This window comes from Rhincodon typus, chromosome 39 (assembly GCF_021869965.1).
Source record: "Rhincodon typus isolate 14 chromosome 39, sRhiTyp1.1, whole genome shotgun sequence".
Classification (NCBI taxonomy): domain Eukaryota; kingdom Metazoa; phylum Chordata; class Chondrichthyes; order Orectolobiformes; family Rhincodontidae; genus Rhincodon; species Rhincodon typus.
In genome coordinates, this window is record NC_063370.1 from 8196363 (window position 1) to 8213380 (window position 17018).

The 17018-nt window shown below is 44.0% G+C and overlaps 1 protein-coding gene across 1 annotated transcript in view; it reads left to right on the plus strand.

Moving 5' to 3' along the window:
- npas1 (neuronal PAS domain protein 1) overlaps positions 1-17018 on the plus strand; it is a 214654-nt gene that overhangs the window by 9940 nt on the left and 187696 nt on the right. Inside the window, exon 2 of the mRNA XM_048618221.1 lies at positions 718-942. Within this exon, the coding sequence (XP_048474178.1) occupies positions 718-942 (225 nt within the window). The remainder of the gene's footprint in view (positions 1-717; positions 943-17018) is intronic.

The following is a 17018-nucleotide window of genomic DNA, read 5'->3' on the forward strand; positions in this document are numbered from 1 at the left end:
GCCTGCTGTGTTCATCCAGCCCTGCACCTTGTTGTCTCGGATTCTCCAGCATCTGCAGATCCTACTATCTCTGGCCAATATGTGACTCCAGATTCACAGCAATGTGGTTGACTCTTAACTGCTGTCTGAAATGACTCTGTATCAGGGCAAATATGCGTAGGCAATAATTTTTTTGCTTTTGATGTTAAGTTATAAATGTGTTGCCTTTGGTGTCCACTTCCCATGAAAGAATAAAAAAAATTACTCTCCTTAAGTAACAAATCTGAAACTGTACACAGTATTTCAGATGTGCCGGAGCTGGAGTTGTAAACAATTGGGAGGCTGTTTGATGGAGATACTGTATCTAAGCCCCTGCTGTTCCTGTTCTGGGAGTGTTTGATGGGGACAGTGTAGAGGGAACTTTACTTTTTGTCTAACCTTGTGCTGCCCTTGTTCTGGAATGTTTGATGGGGACAGTGTCGAGAGAGCTTTATTCTGTATCTAAGTCCGTGTTATACCTGTTCTGGGAGTATTTGATGAGGGTGGGGTGGGGGTGTCAAAGTAGAGGGAGCTGTGCACTGCAAATCAGCTGAGAGAGTTTGATGGCTTCATTCAACGCAAATAGAAATTCTCTTTAACCAAAATGACTTTAGGCACAAGAATAAAAAGTGACAAAGCAGTCTGGAGTGGTGAAGGAATGAAAATCTAATGACAGAATTTGTTTGTTCTTTTTCCCAGTTTGCAAGCCCTCCGGAAGGAGAAGTCTCGCAATGCTGCTCGCTTTCGACGGGGGAAGGAAAACTTTGAGTTTTACGAATTGGCAAAGATGCTTCCACTCCCAGGAGCCATCACCAGCCAGCTGGACAAGGCCTCCATCATTCGGCTGACTATCAGCTACCTTCGGATGAGAGACTTTGCCAATCTGGGGGATCCCCCATGGAACCTGAGGATTGAGGGGCCCCCGCCTAACATCTCTGTCAAAGGTATGTTGAGCCAACAGTGGCGAGATAAAGTGGAATGGGCCTATCCTCTCTTAAGATTGGGTAGTGACCTCGGTGAAAGTTGTGTAATTCTGAGAGGCTTAGGTAAAGGTAACTGTTGAAAGGCTGTTTCCCGAACTGGTTGGATAATCTAAGACTTTGGGTCACAGTCTCAGGATAAGGGATCTGCCATTTTGGATTGTGAGAATGAGAAGATCCTTCATGAAGAAGGTGTGAATCTTTGGAATTGTCTGCTACAGAGAGCTTGGTCTTGGGATGACTGAGGTGGACAGATTTTTGAATGCAGCAGAGAATTATGGGATATTGCAAGAAAATGGAGTAATTGTAATTCACACCCTGATCTTATTAAATGTTCTAGCAGACTTGAAGGATATGTAGGTTATTCTTTACCCGGTCTAGGCCCACATGTGACTCCAGATCCACAGCCATGTTGGCTGACTCTTAAATTCCCTCTGACATAGCTGAGTAAGTCCCTCAGTTCAATGGCAATGAGGGATCTTCAATGAATGCTGATCTTGTCAGCGTTGCCCATATCCCATGAAAGAATAAACAAAAAGATTTCAGTGAGAAGACAGACTCAAGGGCGACTTTCGCTGTTTCTATCCTGCAAGAGATGCCTCATTTGCAATGGATCACATTGGTCAGTTGGCCACCCCTCCATCTTCCACCTCTCTTCTTGGATGGAGTTTTACCGAGGTGCTCAGTTCTAATGGCTTTTGCACGATGTTTTGGAAAGCCTCAGTATAAATTATATACATGAAGCTTTGTGTTACAAAGATGTTGCTGACGTAAGACGAGTTGGACAAAGACCATATGGTCCCCCTTTAACACTTGATGTCTGGCAGAAAAGTCTATAGAGCTTCCTCTGGCTTCACAAAAGGCACAAATCAAGATCATGGCCAGAGCATCTTTAAATCCTCCTGAGCAGACGTGGAGGCTACTGTTTAACATCTTAGCTGAGGGACAGTGCCTCTCTCAATCTAGTGCTTCCTCAGTGCTGTATGAGAGCACCCACTTTGAGTTTGTGCCCAAGCCCTGAACTAGATCTTGAAACCAGAACCACATAACTTCAAGGTGAGAGCACTACCCACTGAGCCACAGAGGATTCTGGGGGCAGCTGTTTTGGGTTAACTTGTTCACCCTGTGTCTCGGTCATCTGATTTCAAGGTTTAACAAGCTCTAGTTTCTTCATGTTAGCTCATTACTTTGACTTTGGGCACCACTGTAACGGGCTTTACTATATTATCTCCAGGACTTCAGACAAAGAATTGGCAGTTCAGTCTGACAAGATCCACTCAGCTTTGTAATCTACCAGAGGAAAGATTTTTCAGAACAGTCTTTGAGAAGAAATTTTTCACGTTTTGTTGAGTAGGTTACTTAAACCATTAGTTATCCTGTTGGTTCAGTTGATAAGTGAATTGTCTGGTCTGCAGTTGAATCATGCATAGAGCCCAGGTCCCAGGGTACAGGAGAGGGAGCAACATCAGGAGTTAATAGCCTGGGCACAGGCCCATAGGGAACTCTCTGTGCTCACGTAAAGGTCTGACCAGGAGCAGCAGTGCGGCGTGTATTTTCTGCATCTACCAGGGTCAGTGCTAAGTTTCCGTTGGGTTAACTGACTTCGGCGTCCTGTTGTGCGTGAAATTTTGAAGGTAACAAACGATGTGGAGAGAGTGCAGGAAAATGACATTGAGTTGAAGATTAGCCACGATCTAGTTGAATGGTGGAGTAGACTCAGGGGGCCAAATGGCCTACTCCTACTTTCATTTTCAATGATTCTACTGCAGTGGTCAGTTAGCTGATGGCTGGTTTCTGAAGCAACAGATGCCAACAGCGTGGGTTTAGTTCTCACTCCAGCTGACGTTACCATGAAGGACTCTACTTCTCAACCACCTCCTTACCTGTGATGTGGTGACCTTCAGGTTAAAACACCATTAGTCATCTCTCTCTCTCTCTCTCTCTTATGAGAGGGTGTCCCTCTGTTCCTCTGGAACAGTGGTGTCTTTTACTGCAAGTGTCCTACAGCATACGGACTGCAGCACTTTAAGACGGCGGCTCACAGCCACCTCAAGGGGCAATTAGCGATGGATAATAAATGTTGGCCCAGCCTGTGACACCCTAATCCCACTCGGGGAAACATCCTCCCAGTATCCACAACATCAAATCCCCAAAAGCTCTTATACGTTTTAACAAAGTGGCTACTAGATCTTCCAAACTCTGGTGAGTATCTGTCCAACTTGCTTAACCTTTCCAAAGATCAACTTAAACAGGCTTCTTGTAGTTAGGTTTTGGAGAAAATGGTTTCTTTTCTGTTCACTGTAAACAGCAATCATTGTCATTTCCATAGTGCAGTTTAATGTAGTGAAATAACCAAGAAGCTAGATGAGAATGGGATCAATTCAAACTATTTTACTACTGAACTATAAAGGGAGATGTCAAGACAGGCATACAATTATTGATGAAAATGATAGGTTTCAGAAGGTTCAGGAATCACAGAATCATGGAATTATGTCAATACAGAAGGAAGCCATTCAGCCCATTGTGTCTGCCCTGGCTCTCTAAATGAGAAATTCCCTTTATAAAATGGACTGTTTGAGTGTTATTTGTTTTTATTCATTCACAGAATGTGGGCGTTGCTGGCTGGGCCAGCATTTATTGCCCATTCCCAGTTGCTCTTGGGAAGGTGAGCTGCCTTCTTGAACTGCTGCAGTCCTTTTGGTGTATGTAGACGAATTATGCCATTAGGGAGGGAATTCCAAAATGTTTCCTTTTAATGTGTTCCAAACGCAGTTACAAAACACTTACTCACAGATTACAAAGGGGTAGGTATGTTATTGTTCACTCAGGGAGTCTGGGTTGCTATGGCAAAGTGTTTTTGCTGTCTGCCACGGTGGGATTTGAACCGATGTCCCCAGAACATGAGCCTAATTTAAAACAAAGATGTTCTAGGCATGGGGGTCATTGTAATTCAGTGAGCACAGGGGTGATGGGTTGAATGGAATCCCAGTGAGAGTTTTGTTCAGGGTACCGCAAACACAGTGTTACACAGCTGTTGATACCATACCAAGGGAAAATGTGAAAAATCTCTTCATTAACAAGATGGATAACTCTTGATGCTTTGTCAAGTATCCATTTTTGTTCCCCTCTTCTATATGACTAATTTACAAAAAAGATGGAAAAGCAACCCAGTACTTTTCTGTAAAGCTTCTAGAATGTTTTGCTTTGTCCATTAATTTTTATGGGCCAATTTTGGAAAGTCAACCCCAGGTTCAATGGTGTTGCAGTCGTACTGTGATGGAATCCTTTCTACTCACTTGGATGAGTATGGAATACAAGAAATGGCAGGAGTACCCCATTCAGCCAATCAAGCCTGCTGTGCCATTCAGTACAACCATACAATGATTTTGGGCTTCAACTCCACTTTTTTGCCTCCTCCATTCCCTGAGACACCAAAATTCTGAGCATTCCAGACTTAAATATATTCAACAATGAAGCATCCACAACCCTCTTCGATAGAAAATTCTAAAAATTCTCAACTCCATCAACGATCAAGAAGTTTTCCACCATCCAGGACAAAGCAGCCTGCTTAACTGGCACTCCGATCATCACCTTCAACACCCACTCCGTCCATCACTGCCGCACAGCGGCGGCAGTGTGTACCATTTACAAGATGAACTGCAGTAATTCACCAAGGCTCCTTAGGCAGCATCTTCCAAACCTCTGACCTCTATCACCTAGAAAAACAAGGGCAGCAGATACATGAGACCACCTCCCTGCAAGTTCCCCTCCAAGTTACACACTGTCTGACTTAGAACTACTGCTTGGAACTCTATTACAGTGTAAAATACCACAAATTCTTTTGAATTTCGGGGTCTTACTGCTCCTAAAAGAGGCAAATCTCTGTTTAAAATCTTCATTTTGCTAGTTAGGCAGTGGCTGACTGGTATGTTACTGGTCTAGTAATCCAGAGCGCCAGGCTAATTTTCTTGGGACATGGGTGCGAATCCCATTGTGGCAGATGGTGATATTTAAATTCAGTAAAAATCTTGGCAACCAACTAATGCCCTTTAGTAAGGGAAATCTGCTGTCTTTAGCTGGTCAGATTTACATGTGACTCCAGACTTACAGCAATGAGGTTGACTCTTAACTTCCTTCTGAAATGGTAAAATTAAATAAAGAACTGTGAATGCTGAAAATCTGAAACAAAAATAGAAATTGCCGCTTAAACTCAGCAGGTCTGGCAGCAACTGTAGAGAGAGAAAAACAGAGTTAATGCTTCGAGTCAACTGACCCTTCTTCAGAACTAAATTGCATTATTGATTTTTCTTCTTCCCTGGCTTACTATCAATCAGTCCTTTGTCTGCCTAACTTTCTTTCTCTCTCTCTCTCTCTCTCTGTTCTTTGTCTCCACTTATCTGCTAACTTGTTTGCCCACACCCCCTGTCATCAGCATAGATACCACTTTTTCCTACCTGCTATCAGTTCTGAAGAAGGGTCACTGGATTCAAAGCATTAACTCTGTTTCTCTCTTCACAGTTGCTGCAAGGCCTGATGAGTTTCTGTTATTGTCCCTCTGAAATGGCTCTAGCGAGCCACTAAGTTCAGGGGTCAATTAAGGATGGACAACAGATGCCCCTCACCCATATTTCATGAATGAATGAGAAAGTAGGAATTTCCTTATTAATGAGTTGCAGCTTTAGTGTGATCCATCTGGAATGTAGTTTTGTTTTTGGGACCCAATCACTGCTTTGTAACAGACCTCCACTGTATATCGGACGTTCCTTCTGTGTCATGGGTCAAAGTCTGGGAACTTCCTCCCTAACAGCATTGTGGTTGTACCTACACCAAATGGACTGCAGCAATTCAAAGAGGCTGTTCACCATCACCTCCTCGATGGAATTAGGGTTGGGCAATAAACACTGGCCCAGCCAGAGACATCCCGTGCCTGGACAAAATACAATCTTGCGGGGCTGATGGGGGAGGGGAAGCCAGACCTGTCACGACAGACTCCTCTTGTGCTAAAAAGCGCAGTCAATTACTTTCAACGTTTTGTTGGACCAGTGACTCTCGTCAGCTGCCGATTCCAGTTAGTGCTTCAGCTGCCTCATGTCTGATCTCTGTAAAATAGGTCGCTCATCAAGATTGTGATTTATCATCAGTTTTGTTGTGGAGATACTAAAATGGGCTTGTTTCCTTGATTGAATTGTTAGTGTTCGCTGGAATGACAGTGGAGGAGTGAAAAGCAATCAACTCTTTTTATTTAAACCCCATTGTAACCGCACGGAAAAAACACTTTAATTTAGACAGAATTTGAGCTGAATTCAGTCATCCATAGGGTGATTTGCAGAACAACTTGACAGGGAAAATGCTCAGAATGGGTGACATAAGTTAGTCCCAGTGTCTTTCTTTTCTGGAGAGTAAAAGAGAGACAAGGATTTTAGTGGTTTGTTCAGGGACACAACCTCAGGATAAAGGGTTGGCCATTTTGGACTGAGCCGAGGAGGGCAGTGAATCTTTGCACTTCTCTGCCCCTGACGGCTTTGGAAGCTCAGTCATCGGGGATATTCAAGATAGAGATTAATAGATATGAAAAATATCAAGAGATATCGGGATCGTGCAGGTAAATGATGTTGAAGTGGCTGAACTCGTTGAATGGGAGAGCAGGCTCAAAGGGCTGAATGACCTTTTCCTGTTCCTTAGTCCTACACTTCCAAGTCCAGGCCCGAACCATTTGCAAGTACCTCCGAATGGTTTGCAAGATCTCATTTGGGCAAACCTCTCCATTATCAGCTCATGTCGAGGTGGCCACTATCATGATAGGAGTATTGATAGCGCCAATAGTCAAACTGATAATAGGCCTGTGAATCCTTCCACTGTTCTCCACAGGAAGAGAGCAAAGATACAAAAACAATAGCAGCGCTGCCCTGTCAGATTGCAAATCCAGGCACGCCTTTAATGGTTACTCCAGAGAGATGCCTGAAGATGACATCCCTCTATCCAGCATCTCCTATCTCCTCTCTTATCTTTATTTCCCATATGAAGAAGCCTTTACTTACGACTTTTTTTCCTCCAGAATTCTTCAAACTATATCTTGCATGACTCCAGTCTGCCATATCATTGTCCTCCTCTCCCTTACCTAACAACCTCAGTTGGCTCCTTGTCTCTCAAATCATTAAAAATCAATTCCTTTCAATGGTTTAAACATCAGTGGCAATTACTTCAGCAATTCACTGGGGATCCTTAGACGGCACCTTTCAGATCTGTGACCTCCATTCTCTGGAAGGGCAAGGACATGGGAACACCATCACCCACAAGTCCGCCTCCAAACCAGTCACCATCCTGACTTGGGAATATATCACCACTTCTTCAGTGCCGCTGGGTCAAAATCCTGGAATTCTCTTCCATGTGCCTACCCCACAAGAACCACAGTGGTTCAAGATGGCAGCTCGCCACCATCTTCTCAGGGATGGATAGGAATGGGAAAGAAGTGCTGGCCCAACTGTGATACCCACATCCCGCAAATGAATTTAAAAAAGTTAGAAATTGGGTGATCATGTTGAGAGAAATAAACACACAAGTCTAGAGGACTGAGTCTGTTGCTTTAGAAAACCTCGTGTGGGCCAAATGACTCCTCCGCCTAAAGATGTGAGGCAGTGGATCCCACTAAAATCAAATTGTTTAAAAAAAGAATTAAAACCTTTTTTTTCAATGTATTCCTTGAAGGCTCCCCGTCCGCAGTCACCACCTTCCCTGGTTGACATAGCTAAGGCATCAGACTGCTAGTTATAGAGTCATAGAGTAATACAGCATGGACGCAGGCCCTTTGGCCCAAACTGGTCCATGCTGACCATGGTGCCCACTCAGCTAGTTCCAATTGCTCACATTTGGTCCATATCCGTCTAAACCCTGCCCATCCATGTACCTATCCAAATTTTTTTTTGAACATTTAAACATATTCTTTTCCTGTGGCTTATTAACCTCAACAACAAATATCCCAGTGTGGGCACCAGGAGTACAGATACTCTGTATCATGAGGCTGAATTCAGATATTCCATTCTGCACTGGGAATTAATGTAATCTGGAATTAATTTTCCATCACTCTGTTTGTCTCAATGCTGCCTCTTATGCTGCACGGCATATTCTTTTTCAACCCATTCTTAGAATCCTAGAATCCCTACAGTGTGGAAGGACGCCATTTGGCCCATTGGGTCCACACTGCCCTCCAAAGAGCATCCCACCAGACCTATCCCCTTCCCTATCCCTATAACTCTTGCATTTCCCATGGCTAATCCACCTAGCCTGCACATCCCTGGACACTACGGGCAATTTATCATGGCCAATCTACCTTAACCTGCACGTCCTCGGATTGTGGGAAGAAACCGGAGCACCCAGCAGAAACCCGCACAGGTGTGCAGAGAATGTGCAAACCCAACACAGACAGTTGCCCGAGGCCAGAATCAAACCCGGGTCCCTGGCGCTGTGAGGCAGCAGTGCTAACCACCGAGCCACTGTGCTGCTCCATCCTTAGTGGACAATACTTTAAACATCTCCGCTCTATATCCAGGAACTGGCCTCTATGTTCTCCACCAGCCTTTCTCCTCCAAAACCGCCATTTAAACATCATCACACCCAGCCCCTGCAACGATCAATTATTTTGTTTCTCTGAGTATCTACTCCTCTGGCCTATTTCCTTGTTGATTTTGAATGAACCTCCGGAATGCACCTTGGAGTGGTTCCCTCAAGATGTTGTAGCCCAGTGGCTCAACTTAGAGATAAATGGATGAAGAGAGTACAAAAAGCAAGACTGGCGTAGGCGTAGTACCTTTCACTATGGCAATACAACAGGTGAGTTTTTTCTTCTGAAGTGAATCTTTGCAATGAATGGTACATAGCAGCCAATTTGCATGCAGTGACCTCCCAGAAAGAGATAATGGCTGATGTTTTTCTTTTCCCCAGTTGCAGGCTAAGAGGAGATTTGAAGGAAGTTTTGAGTGAGCTGGACAGAGTAGATAGGGAAAACTCCTCCAACTCATAAAAGGATCGGGAATGAGAGGGCACAGATTGAAACTGATTTGCAAAAGATGCAAGGATGATATGAGGAGAAAAGCTTTTTCACACAGTGAGTAGTTAGGGTCTGGAATGCATTGCCTGGGAATGTGGTAGCAGCAGCTGCAATTGAGACATTCAAGAAAGCATTGGATGATTATTTGGATAGAAATGGTGTGCAGGCATAAGGGGAAAAGCTAGGATACTGGCAGAAAGCTGTGATTCTTATTTGGAGAGCCAATGCAGATACCCTGGGCTGAATGGCCTTCATTGGCACCATAAGAGTACTGTGATTATTGGGCAAGGCACACGAGAGTGGTGCTGAAGGATCAAACAAGTCCAGCCTCAGAGTGGAAACAGTACCTTCGATTTGAAGTGGCATCCAAATGATGCCCACACTTCCCTCATTCCCCCTTGATGTTGCCAGGTTGGGTTACTGTGTTGGGATTGTGGAATCTTTTATGTCAGAAGTGTAGGAGGCTGCAAATTTGGTCGCTTTCCAGCATTTGTGCCATCCTTGAACACGGGTATGAACAGCAAAACTGACGAGGCAGTCATGGACAGGTGGCGAGAAACAGACACGGTCACATTGTCACAGTGCGCGCACACACGTACATAAACACCCTCCGTACATGCATGTGTATTCATCCCACTGAACAAGATGGACATTGTCTGTTTAACATATAATTAGGCATAATTGCATGAGAAAAAACCCCAAAAAACAGAGTAGGTGGAGCATTCACTGATGTTGTGTTGGTTAATGATAGCCTTGAACAACAGCTCTTAATTGCCTAAGGACAAAGCTATTAGGAGTGTTATGTACTGTAAACACACAGCTGTGATGTCTCCGTATGCAAATTTGGAACATGCAATTAAAAAGGAGTTTAAAGAAAAGGGGGAACAGCCTGCCTGCACAGCAGATACTTTCAGTGAAACATTTGCAAATGCCTGACAATATCAGAGATAGCAAGAACTGCAGATGCTAAAGTCAGAGACAACACAGTGTGGAGCTGGAGGAACGCATTTAGCCAGGCAACATCAGAAGAGCAGGAAAGTTGACATTTCAGGTCGGGACCCTTCTTCAGAAATGGGGAGGGGGAAGGAAGCTGGGAAATAAATAGGGGAGGGGTGGGGCTTGGGAAGGTAGGTGGGCTGATGATAAGTGAGTGGTGGGGATTGGTCAGTGGGACGGGTGAGGCGGATTGGTGGGAGAGAAGATGGACAGGTTCATCTTCTGTCCATCTTGAACTGCTAGATCCTAAACTCTGCAATACTCTCCCCAGAGCTCTCCATCTTTCTGATTGCCATTCATGGATTAAAATAGGGATGATGAGAGACCAGGATGATAGGAGAACAGAGTTCAAAATTAGAGTAGCACAGGGATCTTGAAGGGTTATGGGGATTGAGGGGATTACAGAGAAAGAGAGGGTGAGGGCATGGAAGGGGGTAAGAATTTTGAAATCATGACATTCGATCACTAGGGAGACTTGACGATGTGGATGTGGGAAGCATGTTTCCTGTTGTGGGAAAATCTCGAACTAAGGGTTACTGTTTAAAACTAAGATGGTGGCCATTTAGGACAGGGGATGCTATTTTTCTCTCACGGAAGATTGAGATGAGAGTCTTTGGAATTCCCTTCCTCAAAAGGCAGTGGATGCAGAATTTTAAATATTTCATGTTAATGTTTACTGTGGAGGAGGATATGGAAGCTAAAAAAATTGGAGAAATAAACAGTGATATCTTGAAAAGTGTTCATATACAGAGGAGGTGGTGCTGGACATCTTAAAACACATAACACAGGATAACTTCCTGGGACCTGATCATGTGTGTCCCAGAACTTTGTGGGAAGCTGGGAGGTGATTGCTGGCCCCTTGCTGAGTTATTTGTATCATCAGTAGCCACAGCTGAGTTGCTGGAAGACTGGAAGATGGCTAATGTGGTGCCATTATTTAAGAAAGGTGGTAAGGAGAAGCCAGGAAACTTTAGACCAGTGAGCCTGATGTCAGTAGTGTGTAAGTTGTTGGAGGGTATTCTGAGGGACAGGATCTACATGCATTTAGAAAGGACTGATTAGGGATAGTCAACAGGTTTTTGTGTGTGGAAAATTGTGTCTCACTAACTTGATTGAGTTTTTTGAAGAGGTGACAAAGAAAATTAATGAAGGCAGAGCAGTGATTGCTGTCTGTAAGGACTCCGGCAAGGCGTTCAACAAGGTTCCACATGGTGGCTTGGTTAGCAAGGTTAGATCACATGGAATCCAGGGAGATCTAGCCATTTGGATACAAAATTGGCTTGAAGGTAGGAAGCAGGGTGGTGGTGGAGGGTTGTTTTTTGGACTGGAGGCTTGTTGACTAGCGGTATGCCACAAGGATTGGTGCTGGGTTCACTGCTTTTTGACATTTACATAAATGATTTGGATTTGAATATAGGAGGAATGGTTAGTAAGGTTGCAGATGATACCAAAAGTAGTGGTAATGTGGACAGTGAAGAAGATTATCTAAGAGTACAACAGAATGTTGATCAGATGGGCCGATGGGCCAAGGAGTGGCAGATTGAGTTTATTTTGGATAAACGTGATGTGTGCATTTTGGTAAGGTATATCAGGGCAGGACTTATACACTTAATGGTAAGGTCCTGGGGAGTGTTTCCAAGCAAGGAGACATTGGGATGCAGGTTCACAATTCCTTGAAAGTAGAGTTTTAAGTAGATGGCATAGTGAAGATGATGTTTGGTATACTTGCGTTTATTGGTCAGTGCATTGAGTATAGGAATTGGGAGGTCATGTTGTGGCTATACAGGACATTGGTTAGGCCACTTTTGGAATATTGCATTCAATTCTGGTCTCCCTGCTATAGGAAAGATATTGTTAAACTTGAAAGGGTGCAGAAAAATGTTTAAAAGGATGTTGCCAGGGTTGGAGGGTTTGAGCTATAGGAAGAGGCTGAATAAACTGGGGCTATTTTCCCTGGAGCATTGGAGGCTGAAGGGTGGCCTTATAAAATCATGAGGGGCATGGATAGGGTTAATAGCCAAGGTCTTTTTTCCAGGGTAGGGAAGTCCAAAACTAGAGGGCATAGGTTTAAGGTGAAAGGGGAAAGATATAAAAGGGACCTAAAGGGCAACACCCTTATGCAGAGGGTGGCGCATGTGTGAAATGAGCTGCCAGAGGAAGTGGAGGAGTCCGGTACAATAACAACATTTAAAAGACTGCTGGATGCATACATGAATAGGAAGGGCTTAGAGAGATATAGCAAATGGGACTAGATTAATTAAGGGTATCTGGTTGGCATGAACGAGTTGGACTGAGGATCTGTTTCCATGCTGTACATCTCTGTGACTAACTATTTTTAAGGAAGAGTTAGTTTCCTGATGACCAAGGGGATGAAGGATTACCAGGGGGATATGCAGAAATGAGGTAGAGCTGAGGTTACAGTCAGATCAGCCAAGATCTTTTTGAATGGGGGATTAGGCTGGAAGGGCTGAGTGGTCTACTTTTGTTCTGTGTTTGTATGCTGCTTGATTAGGAAATGGCTCACGAGCTGATAGGGGAATGGAACTGAACACAAATTATGACACAGCCAGCCACATTTTGGATGACCTCAAGTTTAAAAGGGTAGAATGTGGGAGAGCAGCCAGGAGCGCTCAGGGATAGTCCAATTTAAAGATAAGAGAGGGCAGAGTGAGAGATTCAACAGGTGAACTGAGAAAAGGGGAAAAGCTGAAAGCTGTAATGGAGGTGGAAATAAATGTGGTTGGAATTCCACTTGGGTCAAATATGACACCAAGGTTACAAAAATACTGTCTTAATCTTGGGCTGTTCTCAGGGAGTCAGATGGAGTCGGTAGCTAGGAAACTGGATTTGGAGCGAGGACTGAAAACAATGTCTTCAGTCTTCCCAATATTTAATCAGCCAATGAGTTACTTTTGAAGCCTGGTGACTTGTTGGCAGCTTTCCACTTAGCCCTTATTTCTCTGCCCTTTGCTTACACAAATTTCTTTTTGCAAATATTTATCCACTTTCCTTTCAAGACCTATTATCAAGTTACAGAGGCTGGAGAAGGCCACTCAGCCACTTCAGTCTGTCTCCCCATTTGCTATCGGTCAGTCGGTGTCTCAACACTGTTTGTGTCCAAGTGGACAACTGACACTGGACAGATCCCTGATGATCGACAGCCTGCCTGCGCAAACAAGTACATCAGTGTGATGCTTATGATGGTCTTTGGCTTTGACTGAAGCACTATCTCTCTAACAAGGACAGCAAGGTCAGGGTGCTATGAGCATGCAGGGGGATGCTCAGTGAGCAGGCGCTGAGCGAGCGAGCGAGCAAGCAAGCAAGCCAGTCCTGAGATGCAGCCTAGTTCAGTCGGTCAGCTGGGCATCTGTCCCTGAGCGCAAAGCATCCTGCTGCAGCCCTCGATGCTCAGTGGCAGTGCCCCCTGGACTGCAGCTCTGTGCTTCCTGCCAGTGGATGGGAGAGGTGCCATCAGGATCATCATAGAATTCCTACAGTGTGGAAACAGGTCCTTCAGCCCAACAAGTCCACACTGAACCTCAGAGCATCCCACCCAGACCCATCCCTCTATGACCCACCTAATATACACCCTCTACCTCTCTGAACATGATAGGCAATTTTAGCATGGGCAATCCACCTAACCTGCACATCTTAGGACTGTGGGAGGAAACCGGAGCACCCAAAGGAAACCCGTGCAGACACAGGGAGAATGTGCAAACTCCACACAGACAGTCATCCGAGGGTGGAATCGAACCCGGGTCCCTGGCGCTGTGAGGCAGCAGTGCTAACCACTGTGCCACCGTGCCGCCCCAAGAGGGATTGACACATGTTGGGTGCTAATGTCCATGGATGCAGGGTGTGTGAGATTGCTGCCCATGGGTTGTGCCCTGAGCTGTTGTTTGGTGCTGAGTGACAGGGAGGCTTGTTTTCCAGGAAGATAAGAAGCAGAATATTTTTGAGGCAGTTTAGACTGTAAGACCATAAGACAAAGGAACAGAAATTAGGCCTTTTGGCTGATACATTTTTCAACCCCATTTCTCCTGCTTTCTCCTGTAGCCTTTGATCCCCTTGACAATCAAAAACCTATCTATCTCTGTCTTAAATAAATTCAGTGACCTAGCCTCCACAGCTGTCTGTGGCAACGAATTTCACATATTCACCACTCTCTAGCTGAAGAAATTTCTCCTTATCTCCTCTGTAAAGAGCCTTCCCTTTATTCTAAGGCTATTTCACGGGTCCTAGTCTTTCCTGCCAATGAAAACATCTTTCCAACGTCCAGGATGTTCAGTATTCTGTAAGTTTCAATTGATTCCCCTCATCCTTCTAAACTCTGTCAAGTATAGACTTAGAGTCCTCAAATATTCCTCATATGTTAAGCCTTTCGTTCCTAGGCTCATTCTCGTGAACCCCCTCTGGACCCTCTCATCCTTCCTGAGGTATACCGCCCAAAATTGTTCTCAATACTCTAAACGTGGTCTGACCAGAGCTTTATAAACCCTCAGGAGTACATCCCTGCTTTTATATTCTAGTGCTGTCAAGATAAATGCCAACATTGTATTTGCCTTCCTTATTACTGACTCAATCTGCAGGTTTACCTTAGGAGAAACCTGGACTAGGACTCACAAGTCCCTTTGCACTTCAGATTTCTGAATTTTCTCCCCATTTAGAAAATAGTCCATGCCTCTATTCTTCCTACCAAAGACCATGACCTTGCACTTACCCACATTTTATTCCATCTGTCATTTTGCAGCATTAATGAGACAAATTCTAATCTTCGTAAATTAACAACTCGCCTCTGCCTAGCTAGAATCTCACTTCACCAATCGGCAAAAGCACAAAAGATGCTCCCGACATCCAAATAAGCCTCATCAGTCCTGTCAACCAATTCTGCCCCAAATCCCACCAGAGGCCATGTCACTCAGGCGCCATGAGACTCCCCCACACAAAAAGATTATCCTTAAATCCCTAATGGATTTACAGGGGGTCCCCAATTTATGAATGCCTGACTTACAAACACCCATGCTTGTGAACACAATCTCACATAGGGGTTGTAATTTTATAGACCCGATATACAAACATTTCCTGTGCTTAGAAGTTGCGATTTTATGTTGTCCTGCATTGTGTCCCAATCTGTGTACAAATTGACTTGTGAACAGACTCCAGATTGGAAGTCATTCACACAACCCGAGGAATTTCTGTATTAGTGATTGTCATCTTGGGTTGGTCTACCCCACAAGTGAAAGCATAATTATTTCAGGAAAAGGGGGCATGCATCAAAGCTTTTTCTATTGTACATCAATCAGGTCAGATTTCAAATGCCAAATTTCAAAGGGAACAACACTTTATACTGTGTGATAAAAGCGGTGTTGCTTGATTAGTAGTAGGTTGACTTTGATTAGTTGAGGTATCACCGTGGAGAATGTACCATCTTCCCTGCATCTGCCTTATCAAACCCTTTAGTAGTTTTAAAAACCTCCCTCAAGTCACTCCTCAGACCTCCCTTGTTTCAGGGAATGACCCTCAGCCAGCTTTGCCTTTCTTGATGAGTGTTCCCTCTCAGTTCTACAATATTCTGTTTGCAACCTGTTCTGTTCCTGACAAGAGTTTTCTTGAAATGGGCACAACCTACTGAAAAATGTTCCATTTTCTCCCACCACCCTCATCTTGATGAGCTAAGAAAATTAATTTTGATGTATTATTGCCACAGTGCAGTTTATTGAACTTGCACCATTCCATTTATACAGCATTTAGCGCGAGCTCATCATTGCTGACCTATTCCCGAAATGAAATGGATTCCCACCACTGCTCAAGAACGCAAACAGAGGAAGGAATGACCATTCAGCTCGGGAGCCTTTCCACTCCCCGAATCTCATACAGACTGCTTCTTGTCATTTATTGCAAAGGGAATAAAATATTAAGGCTGGGAGATTTCACTGCAGCCATACAGGGTTTTGGTGAGACCACGTCTGGTGTACTGAGTACAGTTTTGGATTCATTATTTAAGACCAGGGAGTGCGTTTCCAATGCAAGGGTAGCACCACCTGCAGATGGTAATGGTGATGGCAGTAAAATGAACTCCTCAGAAGTTTGTTGACACCTCTGTAGGCTGCAGTTCTGCTTGCATTTCCTTTGCAGCACTTAATGAAGTGAATTTGTCCCATTTCAACCAATTCCTTCCATGGATACTAGAAGGATAATTGACTAAAGTTAATTCCGTAATCAGGAGCCAGTTATAGCTTTAGCTCGGGAGACAACACTCTCCCACTCACTCTCAGATTTTGAAGAATAAGGTCCTCAATGCAGGGTTCTTTCTTCTATGCATTTGATGTGGGCATCACTGACTGGGTCAGTATTTATTGCCCATCCCTAATTGGCCCTTGAGAAGGTGGTGATGAACTGCCATCTTGAACTGCAGCAATGCAACAGGTATATTGACATCCACAGTGCTGCCAGGGAAGGAGTTCTGGAGGATTGTGACCCAGCGACACTGCAACTATGTTCGTGCGTTTGCATAGCCATTGAGCCTTCTTTTGTGGTTGAAAATAAACGCAGACAATAAATTCTAAAAGGTGGTAACTCCATCAGCAAGGTCGCTCTTGAGGCACACTGTTAGTATCCCTACCTCTGGGACAGGAGGTCTGGATTCAAGCCCCACCTGCCCCAGGCATGGCATGTTATTTTAATCAGATAACGTTATATTATTATAATTATGCATTACACGTATTATATAATATATATACATTATGTATGATATATAATGTACATTCATTATTGTAATTGCATAAGTACAGTATATAATTATATAATACACTATTACACTTAATACATGATGTATTACAGTAATATACATTGTACATTATATAATGTGTACATAATACAATGCGTAATTATAATTATATTAATGAAATAGAAACTGACTAAAATAACTAGACTAACATGCTGTGCCTTAGGCCTCCTCAATATACATATGTACATAATGT